At 44.3% G+C, this 15,943-nt stretch overlaps 1 protein-coding gene across 1 annotated transcript in view; it reads left to right on the forward strand.

The window, feature by feature from the left end:
• The first annotated feature begins 4,453 nt into the window (after positions 1–4,453).
• Positions 4,454–15,943, forward strand: part of LOC105705254 (rho guanine nucleotide exchange factor 11-like) — a 79,652-nt gene continuing 68,162 nt past the window's right edge. Inside the window, 1 exon segment of the mRNA XM_064372104.1 lies at positions 4,454–4,676. Within this exon segment, the coding sequence (XP_064228174.1) occupies positions 4,454–4,676 (223 nt within the window).

The raw sequence follows: 15,943 nt of genomic DNA on the forward strand, positions 1-15,943 counted from the left end.
CCATAGCCCTACATGTCACGTGGAAGACCCCAGGCAGGCTGAGTTGCTTCCATCATGAACGGTAGGGGCAAGGGGCCTGGGCAGTTACTATGGTCCTATTTGTGGGCTGGGTGGCTTGGGAAGGCTTCCTGGAGAAGGAAGAAAATCTGCTGTCCTCAGAGATCAGAAAGACTGCTTGGAAGGTCATGCCCCAGACTGGAATTCAGGGTTTCAAGATTAGAGCCATGAAGACAAGGCTCAGTAGATAAGAGTGGGCCATGCCATGGTGGACCCTAAGGTCACACAGCGCTGCCCAGGGGTCCCCACAGGCCCAGACCACTGACTGTTATTTGAGACTTTGGGTACGTATTAAAAGTGAAGAAATGCCAGGTACAAGTCTACAACAATTGGGCACAACTTAAACCACTAAACTTCACAAATTAAATACTTTTAATCCAAATATGTAACGTATTATACACTTCTGCCACTCATGAGATAATTACAGAAATTATTTTAAAATATTATTTCTGCCAGGCACAGTGGCTCACGTCTGTAATCTCCGCACTTTGGGAGGCCGAGGCAGGTGGATCATGAGGTCAAGAGATCCAGACCATCCTGGCCAACATGGTGAAACCCTGTCTCTTCTAAAAATACAAAAATTAGCCGGGTATAGTGGCATTCTCCTGTGGTCCCAGCTACTTGGGAGGCTGAGGCAGAAGAATCACTTGAACCCAGGAGGCGGATGTTGCAGTTAGCCAAGATCGTGCCACTGCATTCCAGCCTGGGTGACAGAGCAAGACTCCATCTTAAAAAAAAAAAAATTCTTTCGATATATGCCAACACTGTCGGGTGAACCTCTTTTGATCCTGTCGGGAAGGTCCGGACCTGTGTGGATGATGTCCCCAGGAGGTCTGGGGCTGGAGGGACCTCTCTTTGCCCGTGTCCATCTGCACCTCTGTCATCCCACTCTGCACACACATGGATGGGTCCTTTCACACACACAGAGCACCTGGGCCCAGTGCCAGGCAAGGATGCTGTGTGGCCTCTCCCACCATGGCCCCTCAGCCCTTGTGCTGGGAGCCACATGCTGAGGCCGTGGTCTGAGACTCATGGGATGTTCGCATGGGAGACACCAGGTGCCATGCATACCCCGGAATGTCTACCAACCTGGTCTTTTTTTTTTTTTTTTTTTTTGAGACAGAGTTTTGCTCTTGTTGTCCAGGCTGGAGTGCAATGGCACGATCTCAGCTCACCGCAACCTCTGCCTCCTGGGTTTAAGCGATTCTTCTGCCTCAGCTTCCCCAGTAGCTTGGATTTCAGGCATGCGCCACCACGCCCGGCTAATTTTGTATTTTTAGTAGAGATGGGGTTTCTCCATGTTGGTCAGGCTGATCTCGAACTCCCTACCTCAGGTGATCTGCCCACCTCGGCCTCCCAAAGTGCTGGGATTATAGGCATGAGCCACCATGCCCGGCCCCAACCTGGCCTTTTAAAGCCTCCCTGAGTCCCACAGGAAATAAATCTGTGAAATCCCAACCCACCCCTGTGATATCGTGAAAAACCATAAAAGTGCACTCTAGAAAGTGCTGGGTCAGCAAAGAGGCTGGAGAGCTTGCAAGCAGGCAGCCATGGAAAGCAGGCCCAAAGGAAGTGGGCACCAGCCTGTGGGTGTGGGATGTGTGTTGCCCATCACCCACAACCCTGCGCAGGGAGGAGGCGGGGCAAGGCAGTGGAGACTTCTTTCTGTGTGAGCATCTGAGGCCGTGTGGGAATGGCAAAGGTGGATGGCCACAGGGAGGGTTCAGGAGGGGATGGGTTTGCGGCTGGTGGAAGCCAGCCCTGAGGTGGGGCAGTGAGGAGAAGCCACGTGGTGGCAGCTGCTCTAGTGTGGAGAGCTGGGCCGGAGCCCAGGCTTGGAGACAGAGGGACCTTGACCGGGCCTGGCTCTGCCCTCACTGCTGTGTGACTCGGACAGGCTGCGCAGCCTCTCTGAACTCTGTAGAGTGGTGGTGTGCTTGCCTCACTGGATCTCATGGATGTTCAAGCAGATCACGCTAGTGTTGAGCGTGGCACAGTGTTGGCCACTCCGTATGTGCTGTCATATGTGCTGTGACATTGCTATTCAGTTCCCTTAATAAAGATCCAAAGTAGGGTGATTTAAATATGCCTGACACGAATTAATGTGACCAAATAACCCGCACATTATTTTCCTAAGATCTGAAGCCAAGGTATATGTTTCAGATTCCTCCAGATCTCCTGGGTCAGCTTTAAAGACACCTTTGTCAACCGGAATGACGAACTCTCTCTTCAAGCTGTATGTGAGGACTGTGGTGAAATGTCAAAGCTGTCTTATTCCTGGGATCTCTTTTTAGTCAATGCAACAGATAAGAATAGGATAGAAGGTAAAAAGACTGATGGCTTTATTTCATTGTCTGAGTAAAAAACTCAGGGTTATTGTAAGATTTCTAAAATGTTTCAAAATACAATTGGCGTAACCCAGTGTGTCTGATCTGCCTGGTGAAGGGTCCGTCATGCTTCCCCAGCCCTCTTGCCTCTACAATCCGTGTGAACACTTGCGAGGCACCGGCAGAAGAGGTGACACACTCGAGGGCTGCCTCTGACCTCCGCGTGATATGGGAGGCTGCGCCCAACATCCGTGTAGGCAGTTTTATTGAGCTAAAGCCACATTCGGAAGGACCTGAGATGTGATGCACTGCCCAGAGGGCTGTGTCCCTCACCCCCTCACCTGTCTTTTGGGGCAGCTGCACGGTGAGGAACGAGCAGAGGAACCAGGGCGGAAGGTTCCAGTCCTTGATTCCACAGTACCAGCTGGTGGCTTTAAGCAGCTCAAGATTTAATTTTCTTGAGTGAAAGATGAAGACCTTACAACTTCACAGAGTGGTGTCAGGGCTAGATGGAATGTGTGGAGCGTGCCGGGCACTGCTGAAGGACACTGGGTACTGCAGGACACAAAGGTTTGAACCAGTCATGAGACTGAGTTCTCACCTGGCATTATTTGTGATCAGAGAGGTGGCTCTCAATGGCAAGCAGAGGAGCTTTATTTCTGAGCTGGAGAGCCAGCTCCTACAACAGAGCTGGTGCCAAGCCCCGGCTGACCTTCACGTTTCTTAAAGATCCCCTCCATGAGGCCATACAAAGCTTCCACAAGTAGAGCTGTGGGTACAGCTGGCCTCAGCGGCTACAGGGACATGAAGACATATAGGGTGATTGTGCCCTTCTTGGCAAGAAAGGCATTCCAAATTCTTTTAGGTAAATTGAGTTTTTCTGAATCAGAGTCCATGCTGAATAGATGAGAGGAACCTGCAGGGAAAACACATCCAGTGGTTAGACTTTCAGCAAAGTGAATCATGGCCCTTAGATGGATGTGTCTCAAAAAATTGGGCTCTCCCATGATTGCAAGGAAAAGTTTACTTTATTGAGAGGTCATTTATATGCTCGTGGCATTTTTTCTTTGCTCTTGATCCTTCATCATAAATTCTAACAGCAGTTTTGAAAACTGTTATACTAGCTACTTGCTGTATTCGTCCCTTCTTGCACTGCTATAAAGGAATACCTGGGCTGGGTAGTTTATAAAGAAAAGTGGTTTACTTTGGCTTATGGTTCTGCAGACTGTACAGGAAGCATGCTGCTAGCATCTGCCTCTGATGAGGCCCCAGGAAGCTTTTACTCATAGAGGAGTGCAAAAGGGAGCCGACGCATCACATGGTGAGAGAGGGAGCGAGGCGGCAGAGCAGATGCCAAGCTCCTTTAAATCTCCTACGAACTCAGAACAAGAGCTCACTCATTACAGCAAGGAGGGCACTAAGGAGTCATTGGTGAGGGATCCGCCCCCATGACCTAAGCACCTCCCACCAGACTCCCCTCCAACACTGGGGATTATGTTTCAACATGAGACCTGGAGGGGCAGAACATCCAAACCATATCACTTACTGACGGACAAGGGAGTGAGGATTAAGAGAAACCCTATGCACCCCAAGTTGTTTATAGAACAACCATGAATAAGCCAAGCCTGGGAATGCATAGGATTCAGCAGACCCCACCCCCTGACTTGGAAGAGCAAACGCCAGGTGCAATCACTGTGAAACCTACCTTCTACTTCCATATGTGTGTTTCCTGCTGTTGGCCAACACACCAACACAGAACACGCCAACACCACATTCTGTGCCCTCAGTCTCTTAAGTGTAGGTTTTCAAATTCACAACAGATTTGTTGAAAACAGAGCATCCTTTTATAGTCTGTAGACTTTTTTAAGCAAATGTTTTATATTTTTGCTACAAAATTCTAACACTGCCAAATGTTTGCTTAAGTTCCCTTCTGCAGAGTAGTGGGGCTGCTGGACTCACTGGGACTCGGTGCCGTTTCGATATCATCACAGTCAAACCTGCTGTCCACTGAGTCCGGCACTGCAGATCCTGATGCCACGACCACACCATTCTCACGGGAAGCTTCACCCATGACCCTTAGCCAGCCTGCCCCTTCAGCCCCAAGGGGAACCCCCACAGAGCCCATGACTGGAGTCTACTGGATTCCTGCTGTGGGGGACTCTGCAGTCCCAGGGAAGGCTCCAGAGGAAGGTTTGCTAGACCCAGAGCCAGGGCCACAGAGCAAGGGATCCCTGATGACTGACCCCTCGGAGAGAAGTCAGCCCACCCTCAGCCCTGACCCTCACCTCTCTGGTAAGTGCCACTGTTCCTGCATGTCCTCCCCCTTGTCTGGGCACCAAAGTTACCTTTGGAAGCAGTGAATCTGGTGGTAAGGTGTGAGATCACATCAACATGGGCCTTTAAGTCAGAGAGTGCCAGGTCCACACCTACCACTTGCTGACTGTGCAGTAATCATGAGTTTTGGATTCCTCATCTCTGGACTGGGAAAATGACAAAGCCACAGCAGTTTCTGAGGCTGCAGTGAGGTCAGTGAGGTCCCGTGTATGCAGTGTCTGTGCTACAGTAGCCATTTGTTCCACTCGGGCTTCCTCATCCTTCTCCCCTGCCCTGGCATCAACTGCTTCACTTTATCCTTGGGTTTCAGGTGGACAGAAACCATTCTGGTACTTAAAAAATGGAGAGAAAAGGTAATGATGAGAAAAGCTCTAGCCTGGCACCTGTCTCTCTGTCACTGTCCCCAGCTGGTGACCCCATTTGATTTTGCTGCTTACTCTTGGGTGATGGCACTCTAATGCATGCTCTTGTCAATGCCACTGTGCTTCTGGCCTCCCAGATGTGGCTTGTCTGGCTGGAGGGACCGCTGTGAGCTCCTTAGCTTCTGGGAGAGGAGGGCTGAGGGGACAGGAAGTGACATTTGCAGCAGGACATTCTTATGTCCATTTCTCTCCTTCTAAAAGAAAAGAGCAAGACGTCTTCTCTAAAAGGACGGTAAAAGACTTGCTTGAAGAGCCGGTCTTGAACTCCCAACCTCAGGTGATCCGCCCACCTCAGCCTCCCAGAGTGCCGGGATTACAGGCATGAGCCACCGCGCCCAGCCTAACTTGTTATTTTTTCTTATTGCTGGTGAGCAAAACTTCTTTTAGCATGCTCCTACATGAGGGTCCTAGATTTACCCAGGGGTTTCACCTGCAACTCCCCAGTTAAGTTGAGGCTGAGGACTTGTGTCCCGTTCTCCAGAGTGGTTAAAACCTGAGTTACTGAGATCAGCGGTGTCCCCTCACCCCTGCCTACTACTTTGGCCCCCAAGAGAGTTTCCCTTAACTTCCTGCAAGCTCAGCTCTGCATTTAGAAAGATGTTTGCTGTGCTTTATCAATTATTTTAGAAATGTATAAGAAGAGTTTTTGCAGGATATGTATTCCACTATAAAGGTTGGATGGAAGTCAAAAGCCTATTAGTGTAGCTGTGTATCCATTAGATGAACACCCATCCCTCACGCATTACAGCAATAAGTCACTGCCATGTAGCTCAGTATACTTTTCAAAGTACCTTTCATGTCCATTACAGTCCTTGCTAAACTCAACATCCCCTGAGGTAGACGTTACAGGTATTAGTATCTTCATGTTATAGAAAAGGAACAGATTTCCAGAGAAGGTAGGTATCTTACCCCCACAGAGGTCTAAAAGCAAACTAGAGGCAAAACCAGGATGAACACGTTGGTTTCATCTACTGTCTTTCCCTGCGCCATCAGGCTCCTGTGAATTCCTCCACCACACATCTTAAACTCGACAATGAACCCAACCCAGTGCCAGGCACTGGGATTTAAAAAAGAAAAGAAAGTACCTCCTCGGGGCTCCAGGTTGGTGAGGAGAATAAGTACAATCTTTCAGTACAATTCATTCAGGTACAAACCATAGAGAGAACAATAAAGAGAAGGACACTGATTTTCCCCAGATGCCACTGATGACTTCTATTTCTAGTATATGAGGGAGGAAAAAATGCTATTCAAAGCTGGCTACAGATTTCCTCTTGTTCAGCAAAATATATTGACGTTTACACCAAAACCCCTCCATAATGCAAAAAAATAATAATTAGAATCCAGAAAATCCAATTGCACAAAATGCTGAGCAAGATTAATGAAAAGCAATATTTTTCAGAAGGGTTTCCAGTTATGTGTAATGCATATGCTTGTGGCACTGTGGGGTGCTCCTTGTCAGTTTGATGTTTCTTGGCTGAGACAGGGAAGCGGGGAAATACATTCTCCAGTCCAAACCCCAAATTGCATAAGGGTGCCTGGGTGGATATTGGAAATGAAGAGCCCAGATTGCACAGGATGGGAACCCTGCATCTGAACAGCTGGTATAGGGAGGGCTGTGGCCTCCCACCCCTGGTGAGACTCAGGGATGCTTTACATTAAACTCAGAAACTTTCCAATGATGCCAAAGGAGTCACTTCCTTACCCCACCACTCAGCCCCATCGCACAAGTAACTGGAAGTTAAAAAACAAAAACAAGCCAACAAACAAAACCCAGCTGGACAGAGGGAGGAAAAAGTTGTCAACTGTGTTATATTGACACAATTTTTTCATTTTGTCATTTCTGAATTTCAGCTGGACAGAGGGAGGAACATGCTCCAATCAAAACACTGCATGGATGATAACTTGGATGGGAAGAAGCAGCATGAGCCAGCATTGCACAGGCCTCTGTCATGTTTGCCTTCCCCAGTGCTCCTCTTCCTGCAATGACCTCCCTTGAGATCAGCCATGGGAACAGCTGATAAGGATCCTGTACTTTGCTGATGCTCATCTAATCACGTGCAAGCTCACAGAGATCTTGGGTTACTGAGATCAATGGTGTCCCCTCACCCCTGCCTACCACTTTGGCAGAATGTGTGTTTGAGAGAGCCAGTGTGTTTTCTCAACAATAGGATCCTACTATGTACATTTCTAGGTATCTTGCTTTTCTCACTTAAAATATCTCAGCTGAGGGTGGCTTGTTGCCTTAGAGGTTTGTAATTTTAGATGGAGTGTTTATTTCATCAAAGCTTTATCTATGGAGCATGTGGGGTCTGGGTTGAGGATCGAGCTCTCCAGCAAGTGTCTCTATTTCCTTCGCCTGAATCCCAGGGCACCACCAAGCCAGCTCCTCTTCTGTCGTACAGTATCCCAGATTGTACAGGTAGTGGGAGCCTCAAACCCAGGCAACAGCAGAACTGCAGGGATAAAGTCTTCAGAGAGATTTGCATTTGTCCCACTGTTTCTGGGGTTCACTGTTTTTAAGTGTGAAAAGACACGTTCCAGAATGTTATCTGGAGGAGAAGGAGTAAGAATAAGAGAACTAGAGAAGTCTCTTTAATAAGTAAGAAGAATGTTCAGGATTCAGAAAGATGATACTGGGCAGGAAAGAGAAAAGAGCAAAGCAACAAGAGGTATGCCAAGAGGCTACATTAAAAAAAGAACAGAGGATGTAATATACAGCTTTAAGTTGCCTGCTGTACTGTGACCTGCCTGCTCCGTCCCTAAAGCTTCCGTTAACTGCTACACTCACAATCTTGAGTCAGTGATATTTATGGGAATGATGGAATCAGGACAGCATCCAATGAGGCTGCAGTGGAGTGAGTGCAGGCAACCACACACAGAGGGGAGAGATAAATAACAGCAGAATCTAGAAATCAGGAACTTGGAATGCCTGAGAGGAATATGCACAGCCCATTCTCTGTGAATATCTGGTGGAGGAGCTCATCTGTATCCTGCTTAAACATTAAGCAAAATTAAAAGAGGCATAAAAGGACCAGGCATGGTGTCTCATATCTGTAATCCCAGCACTTTGGGAGACCAAGGTGGGTGGATCACTTGAGGTCAGGAGTTCGAGACCAGCCTGGCCAACATGGGGAAACCTCATCTTCACTAAAAGTAAAAAAATTAGCCAGGCATGGTGGTGGGTGCCTGTAATCCCAGCTACTTGAGAGGCTGAGGCAGGAGAATCACTTGAACCCAGAGATGAAGGTTGCAGTGAGCCAAGATCAGGCTGCTGCACTCCAGCCTGGGTTACAGAGTGAGACTCTGTCTCAAAAACATCAAAAGTAAATCTTAAAAAAGAGGCATAAAAGACTACTCAACTCTAAATTAATAAAGTTAAAATCTAGATGAAAAAGAAAATTTTCTAGGAAAATAGAATTTGCCTATAGACTCCTCAGAAGAAACCAAAAATTTAAGTGATCCAGTTTCTGGAGAAGAAGCAGAGAGTTGTCAAAACACTGCCTCCTAAAAAAGAACCAAGCCCAAAGGTTTTCTGGCAGAATTACGCAAACTTTCAATTAGCAGGTAATTTCAGTGGTATTTAAATTTTTCTAGAGCATAAAAAGAAAAGGAAAGGCCAGGTATAGTGGCTCATGCCTGCAATCCTAGGCCAAGCCAGGCAGATTCCTTAAGCCCAGGAGTTCGAGACCAGCCTGGGCAACATGGCGAAACCTCATCTCTTAAAATACACAGAAAATTAGGCTGGGCACGGTGGCATGTGCCTGTAGTCCCAGCTACTTGAGAGACTGAAGGGGGAGGATCTCTTGAGTCCAGGAGGTAGAGGCTGCAGTGAGCCGAGATTGTGCCATTGTACTCAAGCACGGGCAACATAGAGAGACCCTGTCTCAGAAAAAAAGAAAAGAAAAAAGAAAACTTTCAAGTTATTTTTATGAGAGTGTTATGTTGATATCAAAACCTGATAAAAATATTTTACACACAGTAAAAACTAATGACAAATCTCAGTGAAGAATATCACTGCAAAAATCCAATATAAAATATTAAGCAATAGAATGCAACAGAATATTAAGATATTATGTCATATCCAAGTAAAGTTCATTCTAGAAAGGAAGATATGGTTCAATATTTGGAAATCTATTGATTATTTGTATTTATTGATCTAAGAAGAAAAGTCGTACTGATTCCTGAGAGACTGAAAAGATATTTGACAAACCTCAACGCCTATTGCTAATTTTTTAAGCCAAATAAAATAGGAATCTTTGAATAATTTCACATATATACACACACATATATTCACACATATATTTTCTTAACATAATATTATATTCCTTAATATAGTATAAATTATTCTCCATAAATATATATATACATATTTGTATATGTACATATACACACACAAATACAGATTCTCATAAAAGTCAGAAACAAGAAGGCTCACTCTCACCATTACCAGTTAACCCGGTCCCAGGGATAACATGAATGTAATTATGAATATAACTAAACAAGAGAAAAAGAAGCATAAAAACTAGAAATAACCACATAAAACTATTACATGTGATTATATATCTGGAAAACTCATGATAATGTACCAAGAAACTACTACAAACAATAGGAATGTTCAGAAAGATAGAGCAGTACAAAATTAATATAAATTAGTTTTAAAAAACCAACCAGGGTGGGCATGGTGGCATGCACCTGTAGCCCTAGCTACTCAGGAGGCTGAGGTGGGAGCATCACTTGAGCCGAGGAGGCAGAGGGTGCAATGGGCTATGATCCGGCTACTGCACTCCAGCCTGGGCCACAGAGTGAGACCCCCATCTCTAAATTTAAAAGAAGAGCAAAAGGAGGGGGGTGAGGAAGGGGAGGAAGAGAAATGGAAGGGAAGGAGGAGAAAGAAGAAGAGGAAGAGGAGGAGGAAGAAGGAGGGGAAGGAGGAGGAGGAAGAAAAACAATGACAATGAGCTGGAACTAGCCTTACTAAAACCTCAACAGTTAGATCAGAATGGTACTGGCATGGAACAGACAAGTGGTCTGTGCTGCTTTTTCTCCACTTGGCCATTACCCACCCATCATTTTCTTCTCTTTTCTGCCTTGCCCTGTGTCCTCACCTCCTTTGCCCTCTGGCTTCCTATAGGTTCAGTCAATGGAAGGCACTGGTAAGAGATCAGAGGCTGAGAGAAGAGAGAGCTGAGAGTGTTTCTTCCTGTGCCTCCCTGTTTCCCGGGCAGTGGCTCTGCTCCCTCCATACCCCACCTCTGCTAGGCACCCCCTTCTCCAGGTTCCAGCTCTCACAGGCTTTTGATAACTCTACTCTAGTCCTTCTCCTTCAGGGCCACAAGTGTGATGGCTGCCCACCTTTGCTAGTCTCTGGATGCTTCAACATTCCTTATAGGTTCCCTTAACCCTTACTACACCTTCATTAAACTTTATTTGAACCATTTGAGCAAAATTCTGTTTCCTACCAGGAACCTACCTGACTGATGCAAAGACTAATGGAACAGAATAGACAATCCAGAAATACACCCAAGTGTATACAGGAAGTTGCTGTATTATAAATTTAGCATCCCAAATCTATGGAGCAAAAATGGACATTTTAATAAATACCGTTGAGACAAACGAATAGGCATCTGGAAAAATTTAAACTTTTGCCTCACGTTGTTCACCAGGATAAACTCCAAACCAAATTCAATGAAAGTCAAATCAAATCATAAAAAGATTAGAAGTAGATGAGCAAACTACAGTAGAGTCAGGCATCACTTAATAACAGGGACTAGGCAATTTCATCATCGCATGAACATCAGAGTGCTCTTGCACAAACCTAGTCAGCACAGCCTACTACATACCTGAGCTGTATGGTGTGGTCTGCTGCTCCTAGGCTACAAACCTGTACAGCATGTTACAGTACTAAATCCCACAGGCAATGGTATCAGAATGGCATTTGTGAACCTAAACATAGCTAAACACTGAAAAAGAAGAGTAAACATATAGTATAACGATTTAAAATGGTGCACCTGCATAGGGGTCTTAATGTGAATGGAGCTCACAGGACTAGAAGTTGCTCTGGGTGAGTCAGTGAGAGAACAGTGAGTAAATGTGAAGGCCCAGGACATTACTGTACACTACTGTAGCCTTCATAAGCACTGTACGCTCAGGCTACACTAAATTTATTTTAGATTTTTTCTTTCTTCGATAATAAGCTAACCTTAGCTTACTGTAACATTTTTACTTTATAGGCTTTGTGTTTTTAACTTTCTGACTCTTTTGTAATAACACATAGCTTGAGACACAAACACACTGTACAGCTGTGCAAAAAATATAATTTTTTATATCCTTATTCTATAAGCTATATTTTTAAATTTTTTTTAAACTTTTTTGTTTAAAAACTAAGGCATGAACACATTATCCTAGGCCTACACAGGGTCGAGATCATCAATATCGCTGTCTTCCATCTCCACGTCTTGTCCTACTGGAAGGTTTTCAAAGACAAGAGGATACATGAAGCTGTCACCTCCTATGGTAGCAATGCCTTCTTCTGAAACACCTACTGAAGGAACTGCTTGAGGCTGTTTTACAGGTAACTATTTTTAATAAGTAGAAGTACACTCTAAAATAAGGATTGAAAGTAGAGCAAACATGGCCGGGTATGGTAGCTCAGGCCTGTAATTCCAACACTTTGGGAGTTCGAAGCAGGCGGATCACCTGAGGTCAGGAGTTCAAAACCAGCCTAGCCAACATGGTGAAACCCCATCTCTACTAAAAATACAAAAATTAGCCAGGCGTAGTGGTGCATGCCTGTAATCCCAGCTACTTGGAAGGCTGAGGCAGGAGAATCTCTTGAACCCAGGAGGCGGAGGTTGCGGTGAGCGGAAATTGCACCACTGCACTCCAGCCTGGGTGACAGAGTGAGAACCTGTCTCAAAAAAAAAGAAAGAAAAAAAAAAAAGAAACTTTAGCAAATACATAAACCAGTACCATAGTTGTTTATTATCATTACCAAGTATCATGTACTGTACATAATTGTAATGCTATACTTTCATGTGACTGGAAGCACAGCAGGTTTGTTTACACTAGCATCACCACAAACACGTAAATAACCACCACAGCTGTGATGTCACTAGGCAACAGGAAGTTTTCAACTCGATTAGCATCTTCTAGGACATATATATGCAGTCCATCATTGCCCAAAACTTTATTATGCAAGACATAACTATATAGTCATACAATGAAATATTGTTCAGCAATTTAATGGAATGAATTATTGACACACACATCAACAGAGATGAATCTCAAAAACATGCAGCATAAGAGCTCACACAATAGCATTTGTGCTCTATGATTGATTCCATTTACAGGAAATTCTAGAAGGAGTAAGACTAACAGCATGGGAACAAAAATTGGAATAGTCATTACACCTAGGGATGGGAGTGCAGCGGAGATTGACTGGGAAGGGTCATGAGGAAATTCACCAGGATGACGGTAATGGTCTGTATCTTGATAGAGGTTGGGTTACACAAGTGTATGCATTTCTCAAAACTCAGCAAATGTACCCTTAAGATTTTCACATTTTGTTGTATATAAATTTTACATCAAAACAAAAAAAATCAGCAAATATCAAACTCTAGTTAGTGGTATGCTTGTGGGCTTATATAGGGTGAATGCATGGCAACTGCAACTTAATTTTAAATATACAAAAAATAAGATAAATGAAGGGATAGGTAGACAAATGGATAGATAAATAGATATGTGATAAGGCAAATATAGTAAAATGTTAATGGCTGTATCTGGTGGTAGATGATAGGAGTGTTTACTATAAAATTCTTTCAACCTTGCTGTATGTTTTAAATCTTAATAATAAAATGTTTTAATACTGGAAGAAAAATTCTGGCACATGTTACCACACAGATGAATCTTTGAGACACGATGATAGTGAAGTAAGTAACAAAAGAGCAAATACAATATGATTCCACTTTATATGCAGGACCCAGAGTAATCAAATTTACAGATAGAAAGTAAATTTGAGAGAATTTACACCACCAGAGAACGGTGGTTGTCTGGGACTTCAGGAAGTGGGAAATAGGGAGTTACTGCTTAATAGGCACAGAGTTTCAGTTTGCCAAGATGAAAAGAATGCTATGGATGGATATTGGAGATGGTTGTACAACAATGTCTATGAATGTACTTACTGCCACTGACCTGAACACTTAAAAATGATTAAAATCGGCCAGGCACGGTGGCTCATTCCTGTAATCCCAGCACTTTGGGAAGCCGAGGTGGGCAGATCACCTGAGGTCAGGAGCTCAAGACCAGCCTGACCAACATGGAGAAACCTCATCTCTACTAAAAATACAAAATTAGCTGGGCATGGTGGCACATGCCTGTAATCCCAGCTACTTGGGAGGCTGAGGCAGGAGAGTTGCTTGAACCCAGGAGGCAGAGGTTGCAGTGAGCCACAATCACACCATTGCACCCCAGCCTGGGCAACAAGAGCAAAACTCCATCTCAAAAAAAAAAAACAAAGATTAAAATAGTAAAGATTGTTATTTCTGTAAAAAATACATTATTTTTTAATTTAAAAAAAAAAAAACTAGAAGAAAGCATGAAAGGCCAGGCGCAGTGGCTCACACCTATAATCTCAGCACTTTGGGAGGCCAAGGTGGGCAGATCACTAGGTCAGGAGTTTGAGATCAGCCTGACCAACATGATGAAACCCCATCTCTAATAAAAATACAAAAATTAGCCTGGTGTGGTGGCACATGCCTGTAATCTCAGCTATTCAGGAGGCTGAGGCAGGAGAATCACTTGAACCTGGGAGGCAGAGGTTGCAGTGAGCCGAGATGGCACCACTGCACTCTAGCCTGGGCAACAGAGTGAGACTCATCTCAAAAAAAAAAAAAAAAAGCGGTAGGGTGCGGTAATCCCAGGACTTTGGGAGGCCGAGGCAGGTGGATCACAAGATCAAGAGATCGAGACCATCCTGGCCAACATGGTGAAACCCCATCTCTACTGAAAATACAAAAAATATTAGCTGGGCATGGTGGCACGTGCCTGTAGTCCCAGCTACTGGGGAGGCTGAGGCAGGAGAATTGCTTGAACCCGGGAGGAGGAGGTTGCAGTGAGCCGAGGTCTGGCCACTGCACTCCAGCCTGGCGCCTGGTGACGGAGTGAGACTCTGTCTCAAAAAAAAAAACAGCACGAAAAATTTCTTTATAACCTTGGATAAGATTAGAGAAGGTCATTATAACTATGTCTCAGAATCCAGAGATGTTTATCACAGAATTGTTTATAATAAAGAAAATTACAAACAGCCCAAACTTCATCAATTAAAGTGTGAAGAGGCTGGATGCATTGGCTCATGCCTGTAATCCCAGTACTTTCAGAGGCCAAGGCAAGAGGACTACTTGCAGCCAGGAGTTCAAGATCAGCCACAGCAACATAGTGAAACCCCATCACTATGAAAAGTTTAAAAATTAGCCAGGCATGCTGGTGTGTGCCTATAGTCTCAAGTACTTGGGAGGCTGAGGCAGGAGGATTGCTTAGTCTTGCCATAAAGCAAGACCCTGCCTCAAAAAAAAAAAAAAAAAAAGGAAAAATTAAAAAATAAAAAGTAATGAAAGATAGAGGTATACTACCTATGCAGAAGAGTACTCATAAAAAATAATGATGTGTAACCATATTTATATCCAAAATTGCCCACAAAATAAAAATGAAAAGCATTATACCACAAAATGGCATGTTTCATCTGATACCATTTGTATAAAATGTATACATACACAGTATGTGTATATGTGCCTAAAGAGATGCTTGGAATGGTGTTCACCAGAACATTCGCAGTATCTGTCTTTAGCTGATGAGTTTGTTTGTGCTTCATTCTTTGTACTAATTTCACATTATTTGACATTTTTGCAACAAGTGTCCATTTTTTAAAAGAGAATGAAACCATTTTCAACTCACACTGAAATATGAAAGAAGCTGGCATTTAGTAGCGTCAGGTCCCTCCTTTCCAGCTGATTAGAACCCCAGCTTCACAAAATGTGGAGAGAGGAATCTGACTGACCCCTAAACAGTTATCAGTGCTTCCCTTGTAAGATGTGACAGCATCATTCACTGATTCAAAAAGTGCAGTAATGCAAACAACTGAGACACAGGTGAAGATGACTCGGAAATAGCTTTAGAGAAAACAATGATGCCGGTGATAAAAAAAACGCTTATAACAAGATTCAGTAAAATTGTTTTATGGAGTATAAAATGGAAAAGTAATATTCTAAGTTAATGTATTCGATGCAACCAGAGATATTTAAATAGATGTAACAAAAGTAATAGGACAAATATTAAAAGAACACATGGAACCTTTTTCTAGCCTCTTCAAAGTCTGTACATTCAAGTAGGTCATTTAAGAAAATACATTTTTGGCCAGGCCCAGTGGCTCATGCCCCTAATCCTAGCACTTTGGGAGGATTGCTTGAGGCCAAGAATTCAAGATCAGCCTGGGCAACCTAGCAAGACTGCTGTCTCTACAAATAAATAAACAGGGCTAGGCATAGTGGCTCATGCCTGTAATTCCAACACTTTGAAAGGCCAAGGTGGGCAGATCACTTGAGGTCAGGAGTTTGAGACCAACCTGGTCAACATAGCAAAACCCAGTATCTACTAAAAATACAAAAATTAGCCAGGCACGGTGATGTATACCTACAGACCCAGCTACTTGGGAGGCTGAGGCAGGATAATTGCTTGGATCCGGGAGGCGGAGGTTGCAGTGAGCCGAGATCACGCCACTGCACTCCAGACTGGACAACAGAGAAAAACTCT

This window comes from Aotus nancymaae, unplaced genomic scaffold, assembly GCF_030222135.1.
Source record: "Aotus nancymaae isolate 86718 unplaced genomic scaffold, 86718_ANA_hifiasm-v0.15.2.pri h1tg000348l, whole genome shotgun sequence".
Lineage (NCBI taxonomy): Eukaryota > Metazoa > Chordata > Mammalia > Primates > Aotidae > Aotus > Aotus nancymaae.